General features: G+C 33.4%; 1 protein-coding gene across 2 annotated transcripts in view; it reads right to left on the reverse strand.

Annotated features, from left to right (window-relative positions):
• The window catches only part of AP1G1 (adaptor related protein complex 1 subunit gamma 1), a 71,317-nt gene that overhangs the window by 31,731 nt on the left and 20,327 nt on the right, over positions 1 to 19,259 (reverse strand). For both annotated transcript variants that reach the window (XM_074199881.1, XM_074199888.1), the window contains exons 3-6: positions 9,318 to 9,442; positions 5,734 to 5,875; positions 3,172 to 3,268; positions 1,098 to 1,174 (exon numbers count right to left, since the gene is read on the reverse strand). In XM_074199881.1, coding sequence (XP_074055982.1) covers positions 1,098 to 1,174; positions 3,172 to 3,268; positions 5,734 to 5,875; positions 9,318 to 9,442 — 441 coding nt within the window. The remainder of the gene's footprint in view (positions 1 to 1,097; positions 1,175 to 3,171; positions 3,269 to 5,733; positions 5,876 to 9,317; positions 9,443 to 19,259) is intronic.

A 19,259-nucleotide genomic window follows, 5' to 3' on the forward strand; every position in this document is an offset into this window, starting at 1 on the left:
TAAAACATTTTGTGTACAAAGAGATCTAGGCTTAACGTGACCAACAGTACTGGCAAACTACTCAAAATCTCTTAAGAAGGAGAAGAAATGGCTGAGAAAAAGGCTTCCAATTCAGAACAGGCGACAACTGAAATCCAAGGCTGATCAAGGAGAGTAAATGACAAGACAAAAAAACAAAACTACAAGGAATTAGCCAAAAAAGAGTAATAAGACTAAAACAAATCATTCTTGTAATAAATCACAAGCAGAGCTGCAGCATTAGTATGTTACAGTTAATCATGGTCGCATTTGTGGATGGATACACAAAAGCTTCTAAAGACCTAATGGCAGCATGCACCATCTACAAGAGGGTTAATTCTTACCTTTTCATTCTAACATACAGCAGGATTCCAAACAGAAAACAGGAACAAAACACATAAAGCAAGCATTAGGGACAGATACAGGTCTCATACTATTTTACAATAATTTAATCAAGACATACACATCTAGAAGGAAAAATACAGCCAAAAAAGAGCTATGCCAAAACCCCACCAACTGCAATATTTTGCAGGATGCTATATTAAATGGACAAAAGGCTTCTATAGAAGATTTCCACTATCTCTCAGTATCCTTTACATTCTAATTTCACCTGGCAAAAATGTTTTAAACCCACTAAAGGGAGGGGGAAAAAATAACTAAACCCCAACATGAGGAATCTGAAACAAACATGAAGAGACAAACAGGGAAAAAGTTGGAGAAAAAGACTTCAATTTGAAATCTGGGGTATTAAAAACCAACTGTCAGAAATTTATCTGATTATTTCATACTTCACTTTTTACTTCAACAGTAATAAAAAAAAAAAAGAGACAGACAGAGAGAGGTAGACATAGAACACAGATTACTGTCTGCCAAAGTCAGACTTTTAGAAAATCTCTCTTTCAATACCGAAAAAGTAAAATATCCATATCCTGGCTCCTGACTCAACATAAAATAAGGGTTGGCTAACATCTTCACTAAAATTCAACTTCCTTTCAGCAACAAGATTGAAGATAAGCAAATTCGTGTGCTTTGCAGAAAAAAGGGGAAATTTATCTAGAAACATACTGATTTGTACCTACCTTTCGGAAATGTGCTAACATGTCAGGGCTTCTCTCACACATTTCTGTGAGTAGGACAACAGATGTGTGAAGGACACCTAAACAGAAAAATACATATATATATACAGGCAGGTATAAATTAGGCTACATCACTCTCATCAGCTTAATGACAACTATATTAAATTTCTCAAGAAGAGGAACTTTATTTTTATATCTTCCCAACTCCCCACAGCCCCTAGGGTATATAGTGCAGCATTGACTGCCACCTTCAAATACTTAATTTTTTTTTCATCTTTGCCAATTGAGGGCCATGGGGGGAAATTTTAGAATTATTTTAAATTTGAATTTCTCTCATTATTAGTAATTTGGAGCCTTTTTTCATGTCTGCTGATAGCCTGACTTTCTACCTTTGAAAATAACATTCACATCTTTTGACCATTTACCTGCTAAAAACTAGTTCTTGTTCATATTCGAAACATTTCCTTCTATATCTTCAATATACAATCTTTATTGGATGTGCAAACATTTTTCCCAGATAATTATCTCACTTCTAACTTTACCTATGTTGGTTTTATTTGTGCAAAATCTTTCAATATTAAGTAATTAAAACTGGCCTTTTTATCTGTGATCATTTCTATCCCGGATTTAGTCATTAATATTTCCCTAGTTCATGCTTGCAAAAGATACAATCTTCCTTGTTCCTCTAATATGTTTGTGATGGGCCCTTTATCCATTTTGTATATAGTGAATTGTTATCTTATACCTAATTTCTTCCAGACTTCCAATTTCCAGTTCGTCAAATATTATATGACTGTTTATTAACTTCTATACATTTTATAACTAATCCATTCACTGCTCTTTCTAGTTTTCCCCTAGTACTTCTGGTGCAGCTTATACCACTTTTTTATTTCCCTGGAAATCTTTGAGCTTTTGTTCCCCGAGATGAACTTGGTTAATTTTTTCCTAGAGTTTTATAAAATAATTCTTTGACAGCTTTATGAGTAGTGCCATCATTTTTATTAAGAAACCTTCATTGAACAAAGATAAGATGACATTATTTTCTTATTCCACTAATATTGGTAAATAGTGCATAATTACTGCCAAAAAAGAAACTTTGTTTAAGCCTTTGAACTTCTCAAGTAGCTATAAGAGAATACTTACAAAGATAAATTCACAAGAGATACAAAACAAACAACATCTATGTGTGTGTGTGTGTATACACACTACACTACTAATCTGTTAACTAAACTATGTTGATCTAAAAAAAGATCAAGATGATTTTAAATTTTCAGAAACCTAGAGCAAAAATTCATTATAGCCTACAAATATCTGGATGGCAGGAAAGATATGTTTTTTTGGAAATGCCAGTGAGAAGTGGGGAAGAGGAGAGGAGATTTCTTTATAGAAAATATAATAAATTCATTAAGAATTTAGTCATTCAAACAGGAACTTCCTAACTCAATATTTCTTCTGACTATAAAAGAAATCATAAATATTTGAATAACTACAAATTCCATTTAATTCTTCTGAAATTTTTACAAATTTCTTACCTGTTATTAGGATACTAAAACAATTATCATAAATCCTACACCTGACACAATGGAGCAATGAATTTCTGTTACAAAATGAGCTCATAACCATAAACCTCAAGAAAGATGCAACTGGGTCAGCTAGGTGGCGCAGTGGATAAAGCACCGGCCCTGGAGTCAGGAGTAGTTCAAATCCGACCTCAGACAATAATTACCTAGCTGTGTGGCCTTGGGCAAGCCACTTAACCCCATTGCCTTGCATAAATAAATAAATAAACAAACAAACAAACAAAATAAACAAACCTTAAAAAAATAAAAAAAGAAAGATGCAACTACCAAAAAATATGCTAAATTGTACATCAGTGATAGTATGTTGGCCTTACAGGAATATTTGCCTTCTCTAGTTTTTTTTACAAAAACTACGGGAAAGACTATTCTTGAATCAGAGAAATCATTTATAATTGGTAACACTCAAGACTGTAACATCTGGTTTTGAGAGAGTGTTTTGGTTTCCAAACCCAATCCTCCCCAGCAAACATCTTGTAAAATCTTTCAGAAGACATTACCATGGTTCTTTTCATTCAGTAAGTTTTTTGTGGCTGGTAAAAACATCTCCATAAGTTCAGGTACCTTCCTGATGACATGTACAGCACAAAGTGCTGCCTATAAAGAAATAAAGTGACAAAAATTTAGCTCCCTTCACTTAAGTCAAAATTATTATCTTCAAGAAAAGTAATTAGTCATAGTCTCAAATAAATGAATGCACTGGGAAGTACTTAATGGAAAAAAAAATCATCCCTATAAATTAATTCCTAGTTCACCCAACTCTATATTCATGAAGTTATCTCCCAAAGCAAAGTTTTGGGGGCTGGACTGCATAAGTAATTAATTAATTAATATATCATGCTAAGTTAAATAACCAATGATTTGGAAAAGCAGTTTCTTTGGTACTATATACTTTCTTATACTCACACCTTTGGGAAGTAGGAGCAAAGGATACTCTTTAGACCTTGTTTTTTAAAAATTTTTTAAACTTCTCAATCTATCACCGTAATAGGTGGGGGCTCATTCCTAAAGTCAAAAGAATGAAAATAAAAGCAAATGGAGACTTCTTAAAAGGAAAGAATGACTCTAAAAGGACTAAGTCTGACACAAGGTCTTCTACATATCAAGGCTGATTTTGTTGATTATTTGATAATATATCTTAAGTAAAGTGAACAAGATTAGAAAAGTTAAAACTAAACTCTAACACTATGTTAGAATATGCTGCCAAGCGATAATGAATAATGACGTGTTACTAATCTACCCATTATACTTGAAAGGTTTTTTTTAACCTAACAGATAAGACTGACCATCCTATAAAAAGTAGGCATAACTGATTTAGTCAAGTTTTCAGTGCCATTTTTAACTCTATTCTTAGTAGTACATTTAAGAAGTGAAAGAGATTTAACCCTTTCTAGTCTTCAATTACAGTTTAAATAAAATAGATATAGAACTAACAAAATAATATATCTGCTAGCTATGTGATCCTGGGCAAGTTATTCAACAGCAAGAGTGTCAAAAACTATGGGGAGAAAAAAAAGAAAATATATTTGCTTCTCAAGATTTCAAGTAGAATAATCCAAAACTGGAACAAGGGGGGAGGGATATCTTCCTAGTAGGGAATGACTAAAAACTTATTAATGTAAAAGAATATTATGACACCAGAAATAATGCAATGAACAATATAGGAGCAAAGTGGAAATATCTCTATGAAATAATGTAGAGTAAAAATGAGCAGAACCAGAAAAACAGCTTATCCAGAAATAATATTATAGAAAACTGTGATTTTAAAATTCTAAACAACTCAATGATAAATCTCAAGTAAAAAAAAAGGAATTAAGAGATGAAATGCACCACCATTCACTTTCTGACAGGCAGTAAACTTGAAAGAAGCATAATGGAAGGGGCATAAAAATTTTTTTAAAACACACACCTGTTTTAGTGTCATATTTATTTCAATATCATAAATCATTGCATAATAACATGCTATTAATTAAAACTCAGGCCTTGAACCATACAACCAAAGAGTGATTAAAAAAATTACATGACCAGCTACTAAAAAAAAGTATTTCAATGCATTGCTTTAATGTGATAGAAAGGTGATATTAATACTACAGGGAATGAGTGGAGAATATTTATTGAAATAAATGTGCTAAGTGATTAGGATTTTAAGGGGACACCATTTGAATTTTTAAATCATTGTACTGCTAAGACATATATACCATATAATAAAATTAATTTTTTTTAAAAAAAGGTTTTATGAAGTGGCACTTTTTCCTTAGTTTTACAATAAAAGTTCATTAAAAGTATTAGAACATTAATATAAACAAAAACAAATGCTTAAAATCCAGAAAATATAAATTAGCAGCTACCGTGTTACTACTTTATTTATAGTCAAATTTTAACAAATATGTTCCAAATCGGATTCTCCACTTGAACTAACTAGAGTCCTATGAAATAGTCTATCTTCAGTAGGCAGACATGAATCAATGGATACAAAAAATTTTTTTGCTCTTTATTTCTCAAAAACACCATTTATAAAGCCATTCACTTAAGAAGAATGTGTAAGGTAGAGCTTTCTAACACTTTATATCAATCTAATTTAGCTCACTTAGGGGGTTATGATTTAGTTCACCAAAGGATTCAGGATGGATATATTTAAACAACATTTAATGCTAAGTATTCAAACATTTATAAATAATTAAGTATTTAAGAAAGATCAATAAAGGAACTAAACAGTTAAGAATCACCATCAAATAGAGATCTATGACAAATGAAAATAAGTTATCTTTGAAAATGTTACTAAGAATCACAGGATTTGGACCCCCAAGATCAACTAGTCAAACCCTATCATTTTACAGAAGAGAAGATAACATGGCCAGTCATCGCAACAGCAATAAGCTGCATGGACAATATTCAAAGCTGGATTCTCTACCTCCTAACACATATTCAACACAATAGTTTAAAAACTCTTTTCTTGCAAAAATATCTAAATTTTTCACCCAGGGGAGTTAAAAATCAATCATTTATATTCTCTTTTCTATAGGACTTCCAATTTGGAGAAACAAAATTAGTTCTCCTATTACCTTTTTTCTTAAGTATGAATTGGAGGTTTTAAGGAGTTTCTCTACTTCTCCTGCAAGGTCTCGACACATTTCTGAGGAGCCCATACAGCCAAGGGTGCAGAGTGCCAGCCCCTGCACATATTGCGTGCTGTGATTAAGGTCACTGCAAAAGAAAAGAAATATGAAGGAAATGATGTCTTGTTTAAAATCTTAGAAACTGAAGAAGGACATAAACTCATAGTTCCGGAAATACCAATTCTAATTATCAAGAATTTCTGTAAAACAGGGAAACTCAAAGACTTACCTCACAGGGTTGGTATATAGTATACACTGTAAACCTGAAAGCTTTAGGACAATACTATGAATGACCAAAAGAACCTGGACTGTTTCACAGCAACCAAAAGTTTATAACAAAAAGGACTCAAAGGTAACATCTTCTCTCTCATATTTAAGTCCTACTACTTTCTCCAGCAAGTTCAAATAGCCTAGAGTCAAATTCTTGGGATTCAGAGCTGCAACCAACATAAGAGTTCTAGTCATTTTACAGATGTAGAAACTGAGGACTAAAGAGAGGAAAGGATTTTGCCCAGTCACATATAGATTGAGGAACAGTCAAGATTCAAACACTTATTCCTTGTTTCAAGTACAGAAATAATTGTAGAAACATACCACAAAATCTTATCTTCTGAAAGAAGTTTCCTAATACATCAAGTGATACCACTTCTCCACCCCATAAAAAAGGCTGAAGGCCTCTATGAAGGAAATCAGATAACACCTTTAAGTCACTGTATGCATTAATTTAAGATTAAAAGAGGTTTCGTAACAGGAATTATTTGGCAATAAGATCTTTGCTGCTCTTTTAATATGTCAATATATAGATTTTCTGTGATACTAAAGTCCAGAGTTCTTTGTTATTTGGTAGATAGCCTCAGAATAATTTTTCTTCAGCAATCTTATCTCACTCATTCTTTAGCTATTTCATTATTTGGTATTAATACCATTCCCATATAAAATTTAAAAAGCAAAGTTTTCAAGCACATTCCTCACAATAAGTCTCTTAAAAAGCAGGGAGTGCACAGTATCAATTCCCTTTTTACATGAGCAAAGTGATGATCACATCATCTAAGAAATCATCCTGTGCATCCTAAGTTTTAGCACTGGTCTCCTCACTCCAAGTATAGCAGCATTCTATTCGCTAGACCACTCAATATTCCTCTCCCAGAGTGTTGAAAGGAGAGGAAGTGAAATTAAAAGAAATAAAATTTGCTGCCTATCAGCAATAGGCAATAATTTATAGGAATGAAAGATGGAAATTGTTTGTCAAAGTGAAATTCTGCAGCCTTTAAAACACACACACACACACACACACACACAAACACACACACAAAATGGGTTGCTTATTTTCTAAATATAATTTGACTATTTTAGTTGTGTGTGTATATATATACATACATATATATATTTACAGAGTTTTTAGGTAAAAATCATTTTTCAATTAAAAGAAAAAAATGCTATCTTTGCATAAGTTCCTAAATAATGTACAGCAAATAGAATTTTCTTTAATGAAAAATTAGAGCATCAATTCATGTCAAATAAAATCTGAACCTACTTCTCTACCAACAAATTACTGTTCTCAGTAAATATGAAAATCTCTAAAGGATTACAGTGGCCTTAAATATCATTAGCAGTTTCAAAACATCTGAAGAATTCAAGAAATTAAGTAGTGAGGATTGTCATGTGACTGAGTTAATAAGCAAAATTATATGGATTAATGTTATTTCCCTGTAAAAAAGAAATTCAGGCTTTCACAACCCTGAATCTAAAGAATAAAATTTCAAAGAGTCCTATTAAAAAGAGCAAAGATTTGCCCTCTGACTACAAGCTTCATTCTTCTGAATTTATCAGTCTAAGCATTTGTACTCAAGTTTAGTTTTAACTCAGCTGTATGAACTGGCTGTTCTATACAACTACCACATTATCAGCACATGATTGAAAACTTGTGTAATAAGGGCAGCTATAGGGCATGCATTAAAGCACAAGGTTAAGTGACTCCCTTAGGGAATTTATCCTAGAGAAGGACAAGTCAAACCAGCTAAATAGCTTATCCCTGTACTACTTTTATTATCAATATATATTTTTGAGGGCTAATAAGTGAGAAATCCTTTAAGACTCAGTTACCAAACTCTGTCTAGTATTGAGAAGACATTTTACAACTACAACCTAATCCCAGTTCCATTTCAGTATTAAAGTAAAGAGGGAAAGGATAAAGAAAAGGGAATAAACATTTATTAAGCACAGTGCTATGCACTTTTTAGAAATATCTTTTTTTTATCCTCACAAAAATTCTGTAGGGTAGGTGCTAGCAGCATCTTCAGTTTACAGTAAAGGAAACCAAGGCAAACAAAGGTGAAATAATTTGCCCAGGGTCACAAAGCTACTAGGTATTTGAGGCTAGATCTGAACTTGGGTCTTCTTGACTTGAACTATAGGAAAAGAACTTGAAAAAGGACAATATTAGTATATAAGGAAAATATCCATTTGAGTGCCTTGACATTCTATTCATCTACCTCTACAAGTCTACTTTCAGTCACATAAGATAATATTTTACAGAAAATGAAAACCCAAGAGCAAAGTAGGATTTTGTAATTGAATTGCACTGTATACAACCAGAAGGACCAAATGTTTAATAAGGTAGCATTGTCTTTCTCCTTTTATAATCTCTCTAAAAAATACTGTACATAAATATTACCTCTATTAGTCATTTAGTAAATATTTACAACTGTAGGAGAGGTAGGGAAAGAGTAACTGAAAACAAAAGAATACCCGCCTAGCTTTTGCTGATTTGTTTCTCTATTTCTCCAGGGTGGAAAAATCTGCAAAACTGCTTTAAGCATGAAGGTACCCCCAACTCTCTGAGATGATGCCAAGGTCTTTACTGATAGAAGGAATTGTTTCAGAAGAAACTAGAAACGACTTATATAAACTGACACGAAGTGAAAAGAACAAGGAGAATGTGTATAATAACAATATTGTAAAGACAACTGAACAACCATCATTCCAGGAGTCATGATCAAAGATGCTAATTGTCTTCAACTAGACAGCTGATAAGACTCAGAATGTAGACTGAAGGATTTATGTTGGTTTGATTTTGGACATGACTAATGTGGCAATGTCCTATTAGGCTTTCTCAATGACAAGGGGAAGGGAGAAATCCAGAGTTGAAAATAAAACTGAATTAAAAACATGACATTTCCTAAAGATACTGGTGTTACCAACTTCTCCAGCACCAGCTTAGATAAATATAGGCCATTTAAAACCAAATAAATATCAAGTTCATCCTAGACACTGTCAATAAAATAAGGGTATTCTAAGTCAGTGGAAGAGTGTGAAGTCTGAATATATGACTTGGAAGCCTCGCTGCATTGCTCACCTGCCACTTCTGTGACCTTGAACATGTCTCTTTTTCTCTTTGGACCATGGGTCCTCACCTGTATCACCAAGAGGCCAGATCAGACATCCAGTAGGGATTCCTACAGTTCTCAATCTACAATTCTAGATCTACAATAACAATAACAATGTGCCATTAAGGAAAGAAACTGACTCACTTCTTGATGCAGTTAGTCATTAAAAGATGAACATCCTGCCTCTCATCCAGCAGTAGCATGGCCCCTAGGTAGCCAATTCGTTTGTCTGTGAATTTTTGAGAAGCAATAAGCTTGAGGCACTCCAACTGTAAAAATAAATATGAAATTACAAAATAAGTATCACTGAAACACCAGTTACAAAGACTAGAATTTAATTATTTCACAGCTACAAATGTGTATACAGGTCCAATTAGAAATATTTACACTTCCTGAATAAAAAGCAAAGATTTCATATCTTAAGCAATTTGATAAGACACAACCATACATAGCATTATAGAATTTTTAGAGTAAAAAGGGACTTTAAATATTATTTAGTCCTAGAATCCTTACCTTCTAAACTAGTGGAGTCAAACTCAAATAGAAACAGACCCCTGTCACATATTCACTCATACTCACACACATTCAATCAAACCACAAATTAACATGATCAATATTATACTGTATTTTGATTTCTTTTGTTAAACATTTACCAATTATTCTTTAATATGGTTCAGTCCTACAGTTTTCAGCACAGAGGATTCTATTCTAAACAATCTGTGACTTTTATTAAATAATCTACATGTACATGCAAGCTATACAAATATTACTATAATAATGAATAACATATGTAACATAATATAAAAATATAAATATAATACCAATAAATAGGAAGGGAAATAGTCACTAATTCAATCTAATAACTGAGAACCTAATTCAAAATAGAAAAGCCGCTAAGAAAGGTGAAATGCAAGAAAAATTCAAAGTTGACATAAACCATGCAAATTAACAAAGTAGAAAATTTAATTAAAATTACAATTAACTAAAATAATATAATCGAATTATATTCCCTAAGCCAATAATTTTAAAGCAACTTTTTCAAATATTTTGAGAAGATATATAATATTACTACTCTCCTGGCAGCTGTACTAGGTAAAAATGTACATTATAAAATGTGCAATTAAAAATATCATTCTAACATTAATAAATCATATACAGATCCAGGCACTGCGGGGGGGCAGGGTGCAGGGGGGGATGACAGGACAATCAAGTTGACAAGTGAAAGGTCTGTCTGTATGACAGAAACAGAATGATTACATGCCAGAAATACATGTATATCAAGTTCTACTGCTTCCTTCTTCAGTCTTTAAGCTGAAGTCAGTTAACTTATTTTAAGTTCTTTTCATAACTGTGTGTCAATATTAGCTCCTAGTAATACTATGGATTTTATTTTTTGCATTTAAAAACTTATTCCTTTTTTTGCAAGGCAAGGGGGTTAAGTGACTTGCCCAAGATCTCGCAACTAGGTAATTATTAAGTGTCTGGGGCCAAATTTAAACAAGTCCTTCTGATTCCAGAGCTGATGCTCTATCTGCCACCTAGTTGCCCCAAAACCATTATTCTTTGAAATAGTACAAAGGCTTATTAGCTTGACTGCCAAGGGGGACCAAGAGCAAAACAAAGAAAAAAATTTTTTTAGGTTATTTTGCAAGGCAATGGGGTTAAGTGACTTGCCCAAGGCCACACAGCTAGGTAATTATTAAGTGTATGAGGCCAGATTTGAACTCAGGTACTCCTGACTCCAGGGCCAGTGCTCTATCCACTGCGCCACCTAGCCACCCCAGAAAAATATTATTCTGACTCAATGTAAAACTAGGTTCTATGCTACTAGATTGAACAAAAAAGAATGATTACTTAACTACAAATATTAGCGAGAGGGGAAAAGTTTCTACAGAAAAAAGTGCTTCAAATTCTTTTAAATTATTTTTAAATTGTTCACACTTAAGTCAGCTTAGGTAGATATAGATATAAATTTATAGATACTGATAGAAAACAGCTAGATAGCCAACAAGATAGATGGATGTGTGAGAGTAGATTGTCAACCAATGGCCCCCAACAACTTTATCAAATACTGTCAAAGAAGTTTTCAACACATTTACTAAAAAAAGTTAATATCAATGAATTAGAAAAATTGTATCATAGTCCAAGTGGATGTGTCATAGTATACATCCCTTATTTTGCTATACCTGTGTATTGAAAGCAGAGTATAAACAAATGAATGAAAAATCCTCTAAGATCAATAAATAAATTCATTCTCCCTCTCCCTCTCCCCCTCCCTCCTCCTCCCCTTCCAGCTCTCCCTCTCCCTCTCTAGCAGCAGAACAACAAAATACCCAACAAGGTTTCTAACTCACCCCAGTACCTTATTACACTTGGCACACAGAACATTAGGAGGAAAAAACAACTGGGTTTCACTACTGGTTGTACCATTATGTGATCCAAGGCAAGGTCACCTTTTCAACTCTCAAGTGACTTATCTACGAAATTATAAGTTTAAACTATTAGAAGATGTCTAAAGTCCTATCCAGATCTAAATCTCTGAAATTATGTATTTTTCCTTTAAAAAAAAAAGTTATTCACTGCAACAGTAAACCGAAGAGTTCAACATATTATATATGTATAAGGTTTTTTAATCTGTGTTTACTTGAGCTACACTTATTTTTAAAGATTTTTTTTCAAGGCAATGGAGTTAAGTGGCTTGCCCAAGGCCACCTAGCCACCCCTTGAGTTACACTTTTAAAAGAATCTGCAATTTGTCATCTTTTAGAATAGGTTTTCAAAGTCAAATGCATATATACTTTGCTTTTTAAAGCTAGTTATCCTTTAGCTCTGTGATAAAGAGTCAATGCAATTATATCTACGATATAATTGATTATTTTGGGGGGGGGGGGGTTGATGTAAGAGCTGTAACTCAAATTCAAGAAACTTTCTTTTTAGAATTTCCCAAGAGGGGTGGCTAGGTGGCTCAGTGGAGCACCAGTCCTGGAGTCAGGAGTACCTGAGTTCAAGGCTGGCCTCAGACACTTAGTAATTACCTAGCTGTGTGGCCTTGGGCAAGCCACTTAACCCCATTTGCCTTGCAAAATCCTAAAAAAAAAAAAAAAAAAATTTCCCAAGGATCTTCATCTACATATTAAAAAAAACATCAGTCCCTGCACTTCCAGTTGGCACCTGAAGTCAAGCTGCGGTTTTTTCAGTGGTAGAGAAGTAGAAGCTTCTATCCCTTGAGGGAATCTTGCTTTCTCCCACCTTCAACAACTCTTCTATTTTAAATAAACTGAAAGTTAAAAAAAATTCATAAGAAGAAAGATCTTAATTAAATTTATACTAAAAAAACTGGGGCAATATTAAACAAGGTGTGGAACTGAATGCTGCAAGGCCACACAGCTAGGTAATTATTAAGTGTTTGAGGTCAGATTTGAACTCAGGTACTCCTGACTCCAAGGTTGGTGCTCTATCCACTGCACCACCTAGCCATCCCCTACTATATATAGTTAATCTTTTTCAATATGTTAGGTTTATTGATTTTTTCCTTCTTCTTTATTATTCTGATTCTTTGAGGAGATGAAGAAATGACCCAGTAGAAAATGTAGGAGATAGAACAATATCATCATAAAAATTATATTTTTTTACATGAAGGCTAAACATAAAAGAAATATCCTGATTTCATGTAATGAGATGAAGACCAATATCCACTGAGAAAATAGCAAATGGATATCTAATGCTAGAAAATGTCAAAATACAAGTGTTGTAGAAAAATCCTATCAATTGGTAAAGAAGCATTAATGACCAAACCACTTCTTTCATTTCAATAAACAAAAGTCATTAAGTTACGAGTTATCTACTAAGGCCCACTAAGTGTCATATTAGAAAACAAAGACATTTAAAAGACTAGATCTTGTAGTCTAAAGAGGGTCTTAACCTGAGGTCTACAAACTTGTTCTTTTAATATTTAATAACTGTGTTCCCATATAATTGGTTGGTTCCCTATGAATTATATTATAAACTTAAAAACATGATTCTCAGAAGGGGTCCATGTGTTTCACTACCCTGACTACTAGAGGGATCCCATGCACAAAGTACAAGAACCATTACTCTGGAACAATCTCTTGCTTTGTTTTGTTTTGCTTGTAGCTGAGGAATTAAAGACCCAGAAAGTGACTAATTTGCCTAGCATTGCAGCTACTAGTCAGTGGCAATGATGTGACTACAATCTCCTATTTCCCAAGCCAGTGTCCTTTCTACTATATTCCATGGTCCCCCAAATACATAGGCAGGAGGTGCTGAATCACATTCTGCAAATGAGACAGACCAACCACATTTCCTTCACAGAGGTGAGGCATGTAAAATCAATCATGCCATGAAACAATTTTTGATAATCAAGATGTAAAGGTAATTCCAAAAGGTAGGGATACTGAACTAATATTTAAACAACCATGAAAACTAAGAATAAAGTCTATAATTAACTCAGAAAGAAGAATTAGGGGAAATTAAGACTGCTGTACTTGCTCAAAAAGCTGTCTCAGATTACCTATTTTTGTTGTACATTTTTCAGCAGAGACTTTACACTTTCAAAGGACCTTCAGGTCTCCTACTCCAGTCTGTACCTATACAATCCCTCTATCATGACTCTGACAAGTGCTCATCCAGACCTATGATAGAGAATGAGCCCTCCCAGGGCAGTCTATTTTGTCTCAGTCTTTCCTGACATCGAGTCTCCGTTTGTTCTTTATATTTTTTCCCATTGATCCTCTTTTTGTCCACTAGGTACAAGCAGAACAAATCTCATCATTCTTCCAAATGAAAGACGTTCTAATACTTGAAGAACCTCTTCTGTCTTTACCCCACAAGTCTTCTATTCTCCTGGGCAAAACTCTCATGTGGCGTGAAGAACAGGGACTGTCACTATCCTGGCTCTCCCATCTATGAATTCCACCTCATCAGTTTTCTTCCAAAAATACAGGTAGAATTGAATACAAAACCTTGTTGTAAGACCATAGCTGTCATATAATGATGGCTATCACCTGTCTTAGATAACTGAGTATGCACTTCTCAACATGCATGAAAAACTGCAATCGTTTCACTCTACAAACATATCATAACGTGATTGGAGTTCACTACAACCCTCAAAGCTTTTTCCCACTTGTAAATGGTAAAGTTGATTCTTATGAATCCACAGTAAGACTTAACATTTACTCCTATTAAAATTTATCCTATTAGACTTCTGTTTCCTTCACTTTTCTTACCTATAAAATGAGGTTAACAGGACCATCTACATCCCAGGGTTGTTGTGAAGAACTGTAAAGTACAATGTCTGATGTAGGAGCTCTAGAAATGCCTATTTCCTTCCCCATATCTTTTACCCTTTCTGCACTTCCTGTCTCAAAGTTTCTAGCTACAGCCATTGATCCACTTAGCTGCTGACCACATATTCCTTAGATGACCACAAGCAATCTTCAACCAAGCATTAAGGAAGACTGTATGGGTCTAGCGCCATTCACTCAGTATGAGTCCACAAAAATGCATAATTCTCTAGGTCCTATCTATTCATCTGGCCCACCAAAGCAATAGGAGACTTTCCGATAAATGCTTTGCTGAAATCAACCTAAACTCTATTTCCAACATTGCAATATCCACCAACTAGTAACTCAGTCAAAAAATGGAAATAAAGTTAGCTTTTACATAATCTGCTCTTAATAACATAATGCTGGATTGTCCTTTTCCCAATATTCATTAATCTTCCCTTTAACAATATATTCTAGGGCCACCTCCTTCCACTTCTTTGCAAAGTTCTAAGGGGTATATAGAACACTGAATGTATTATCAGACTCTTTTTGCCAGGAATCAATCATGTTAGATTTGCAGACACTCCTTCCTTTCTGGGAGAACAGGATCCTTCTCTTCCAAACCCATAGTACTGTACCACTTCTCCAACAGATCTTTCAAAGACCATTAACAGCATTAGCAATCTCCTATGCCAGGTCTTGCAGTTCTGAAGAATTGTAGGTCATCTGGATCTGGTGATTTCAAGGGTAGTTTGGTCTTCATTACCATATTACTAATTACCTTATGTATTCACATCCTAAAGACCTTTATGTTCTGTTCTTCCTAATCCAAAGATCATTTTTCTTGGCAAAGAAAACAAAAGCAAAATAAAAAATGGAGCAGTTTTGTCATCTCTATCTCCTATTATCATCACCCCATCCACACTGCACCAAAGTCCCATTCTCTTCTTTGAACTTCTTTACCCCAACATGGGAAAAAAAAACAAACGAAAAATGTTTGTGATTCATAACTTTTCTCACTGATCTCAATCTACTCTGAGCTTTAATGTTCCTAACACTATTCTTCTGGGCTGTGCCATTCTTTTGAACTCAACCTCTGACTTGACCTTGTTTTCTTCTCTTGTACATCTTTTGAGTTCTCTGTGCATAAATACTGATCTCATTATTCAACAATCTGTTCATATTGATTAAAATGGTTTTTCATTGTATCTTCACTAACATTGTTGAGTAGTTTCTCATTCCTCACAGAATTTTATATCATGGGATCCTAGTTCTCCTTTCTCTAAATCCTTTGAAAAACAAAATCTTTTCTCCCCAAGACTAGAATACATGTCATACAATCGTATCACAAACTTAAAGGAGTGATCACTCCCCCCACCGCCAAGATTTCTATCATTTCTTCCTTAGTAACTAGTTTTTCCTAACTGGAAAAATTAGATTCAAACAAGTCAACCACACATGTACACGTGTGTATATCTGTATCTAAAATTTAAAATAGCAATAGAGACAGAGACAATGAGAGTTATCTTTCCCTTCTCATTCAGGCAAACTGAAAAGTTACAGGCTATTCTCTTTTTAGCAGAGGGAAAGAGAAAGTGTACCAACAAATGGATGAATGACTGAAGTCGGTCATCTCTACAATATTTTATCTCTGTGTCAGGTCTGTTTCCTGCCTGCCTCTTTCATTTCCTCATTCTGTTCATCCAGGAGGCCTAGAGTGTTTATTAAAAATAACAATTTCTTTCTCTGCCAATCTTCAAATTTTTACCCAAATGCTTCCACATAAGTAGATGTTCCTAACAATGTTACTTCACCCAATCTTTTTACTTAGGTCTTTCCTGTTAGATAAGACAGATCTTCCTTAGAATCATGATGAATATAGTAAAAGAGCTCAATCAACTTAATGTATTTAACACTTTCCAACTGAGAATCTTGAATGCTTTAAACAATTAAAAATACCATCATTAAATATTACCATATTCAAGTGAGAGATTCTACTTAAGATAAAAAGGACTATATAAAATGTCAATTATTATTATCTGAATTTAAGCACAAAAAGGAGCAAGTTGTAGGAAGAAAAGTACAAGACCTTTACAACTAACACTTTTTAAATCTTAAAATAAAAAAAATCCTTAAGTTTTTATATATTTCAAGGTCAAGAATTCCATAGTGACTGATTCCAGTGTATTGAAATTAGATTTTTTTTTCATCTCTCACAACGCTATTTACGTCTTATTCAAAAGTCAACCACTTTGGGGGCAGCTAGGTGGCACAGCAGACACAGAGCACCAGCTCTGGAGTCAGGAGTACCCGAGTTCAAATATGACCTCAGGTCTCAGACACTTAATAATTGCCTAGCTGTGTGGTCTTGGGCAAGTCCCTTTACTCCATTGCCTTACAAAAACAAAAACAAGTCAACCACTTTTGCAATAGACTAGGAATTTACTTCTACTCAGTTGCCCATAACAAACCATCAGAATTTCTAACCATACCTTCTATAAAATTAACTACAAGTAATTTGCCTCAATTTATTTCTATTCAACAATTTCTTCTATTCCTACCTCCCTACTCCCAAAGATCACACCTTCTGACTCCTTTTCAAATTCTACATACCATTAAACAAATGGTCAAAGCATATAATCAGAAGAAAAGCAAGCTATCAACAATCATAAAAAAAAACTGCTCCAAATTGTTACTACTACTAACAATGGAAATATAAATTAAAATATCTGAATTCCAACTGGAACAACAAATTGACAAAGATGAGAAAAAAGAAAAATGATAACTGTTGCAGAATGTGTGGGAGGACAGACACACTAATGAACTGCTGATGGAGCTGTGAATTGGTACAACTATTCTGGAAAGCAATTTCAGCCTAAACTCAATAAATCACTAAACTACTAAAACTAAACAGATCACTAAGCTACCCTTGCATCGAAGCAAAACCACTATAAAACTAAGACCACAAAAAGTTAAAAGAAAAAAAATGAACCCAAATAAACAAAAAAATTCATAGCAGCACTCTTTATTGTAGTAAAGAATTGGAAATGATAAGCAATTAGTAAATGACTGAGCAAATTATATGTCTATGAATAGAAGAGATTATTGCACCATAAGAAATGTTAAAATGATAGATTCAGAAAAACTTAAAGCAGACTTGTATAAACTGAGATAGACTAAAGTGAATAAAACCAGGAGAACAATTTTTATACAATGATTACAACATTGTGAAGAAAATACATAGAATATAAGAAGGTTTAAATAAAGATAAGAGAGACTGCTTTGGAATTAATATGTTCAATGTGTTCTATATTTAAGCACTAAGTAATGAAAATTCATGGTTTCATATACCATCCTCTTTTCCTTCTCTATGTATGTGAAAACTTGAAGTCAGATTCAAAAAAATTCAAAAAATTTCCTACCAAAAGATTGTACTAAAATGAAATTTAGAATCTCTTAAATAATACTAGAATCAGAAAAACTTCATAAATTCAGTGGATGGACAAAATGACAAATTTACCTATGTTTTGTTTCATGTTAACAAAGTAAAGCTTAGTTATTACTAGGATAACATACCATTAATCAGGCAGAATTTATACCAAGTAGGCAGGGATGGTTCAATATTAGGAAAAGACTCAAATATAATTGATTTCAATAACAAAACCAAAATAAATCATATGATAATCTCAATAGAATCTAAAAAAACCTTTGACCAAATATAACATCTATTTCTGTTAAAAAAAAAAAACACTAGAGATTATAGGAATAAATGGAGTTTTCCTTAAAATAAAATAATAAAAACAATCAACAAATATTATATGTAATGAGGGTAAACTAGGAGCATTTCCAATAAGATCAGGGGTGAAATAAGGAAGTCCAATATCAGCATTACTATTCAATATAGAATTAGAAATGTTAGCTTTAGCAATAAGCAAAGATAAAAGAAATAAAAGGATTAGAATTGGCAACAAGGAATCACTCTTTGCAGATGATATACTTAGAGAACTGTGGTAAAAATTACTTGAAACAATTATCAAATTCAGCAAAGTAGCAGTAAATATTTTCTAAACCACATATATCATCAACATTTCTATATATGAACAACAAAGCCCAAGGGCAAAAGATAGAGAAATTCCATTCAAAGTCACTGCACACAACATAAAATACTTGAGAATCTTCTTTCCAAGATAAATCCAGAAACCGTATGAATACAATTACAAAACACTTTTCATACAAATAACATCAGATCTGAACAACTGGAAAAATGTCAGTAGCTCATGCTTAGGTCAAGTTAATATAATAAAAATGACAATTCTACCCAAATTAAATTACTTATTCAGTGCCATACCAATCAAACTACCAAATAATAATTTTACTAAGCTGGAAAAATAGTAACAAAATTCATCTGGAGCAACAAAAGGTCAAGAAAATCAAGGAAACTGATAAAAAAAATGTAAAAGAAAGTGGCCTAGCCAGATCTAAAATGATAATATAAAGCGGTAGTCATCAAAACTGCCTTGTACTGGTTAAGAAATAGAGGAATGAACTAGTGGATTAGGATAGGTTCAAATGAAACAGTAGTAACTAATTATAGTAATCTATTATTTGACAAACCCAAAGACATAAGCTTTTGGAATAAACTCATTATTCAACAAAAATTGTTCAGAAAACTGGAAAAAAATAGGCAGAGACCCACATCTCATATCCTAATACCAAAATAAATTCAAAATGGGTACAGGATTAAGACAGAAAGGCAGTACCATAGACCAATTAACAGATTAAGAAATACTTTCTACTGGAT

This window comes from Macrotis lagotis, chromosome 1, assembly GCF_037893015.1.
Source record: "Macrotis lagotis isolate mMagLag1 chromosome 1, bilby.v1.9.chrom.fasta, whole genome shotgun sequence".
Taxonomy (NCBI): Eukaryota; Metazoa; Chordata; class Mammalia; order Peramelemorphia; family Peramelidae; genus Macrotis; species Macrotis lagotis.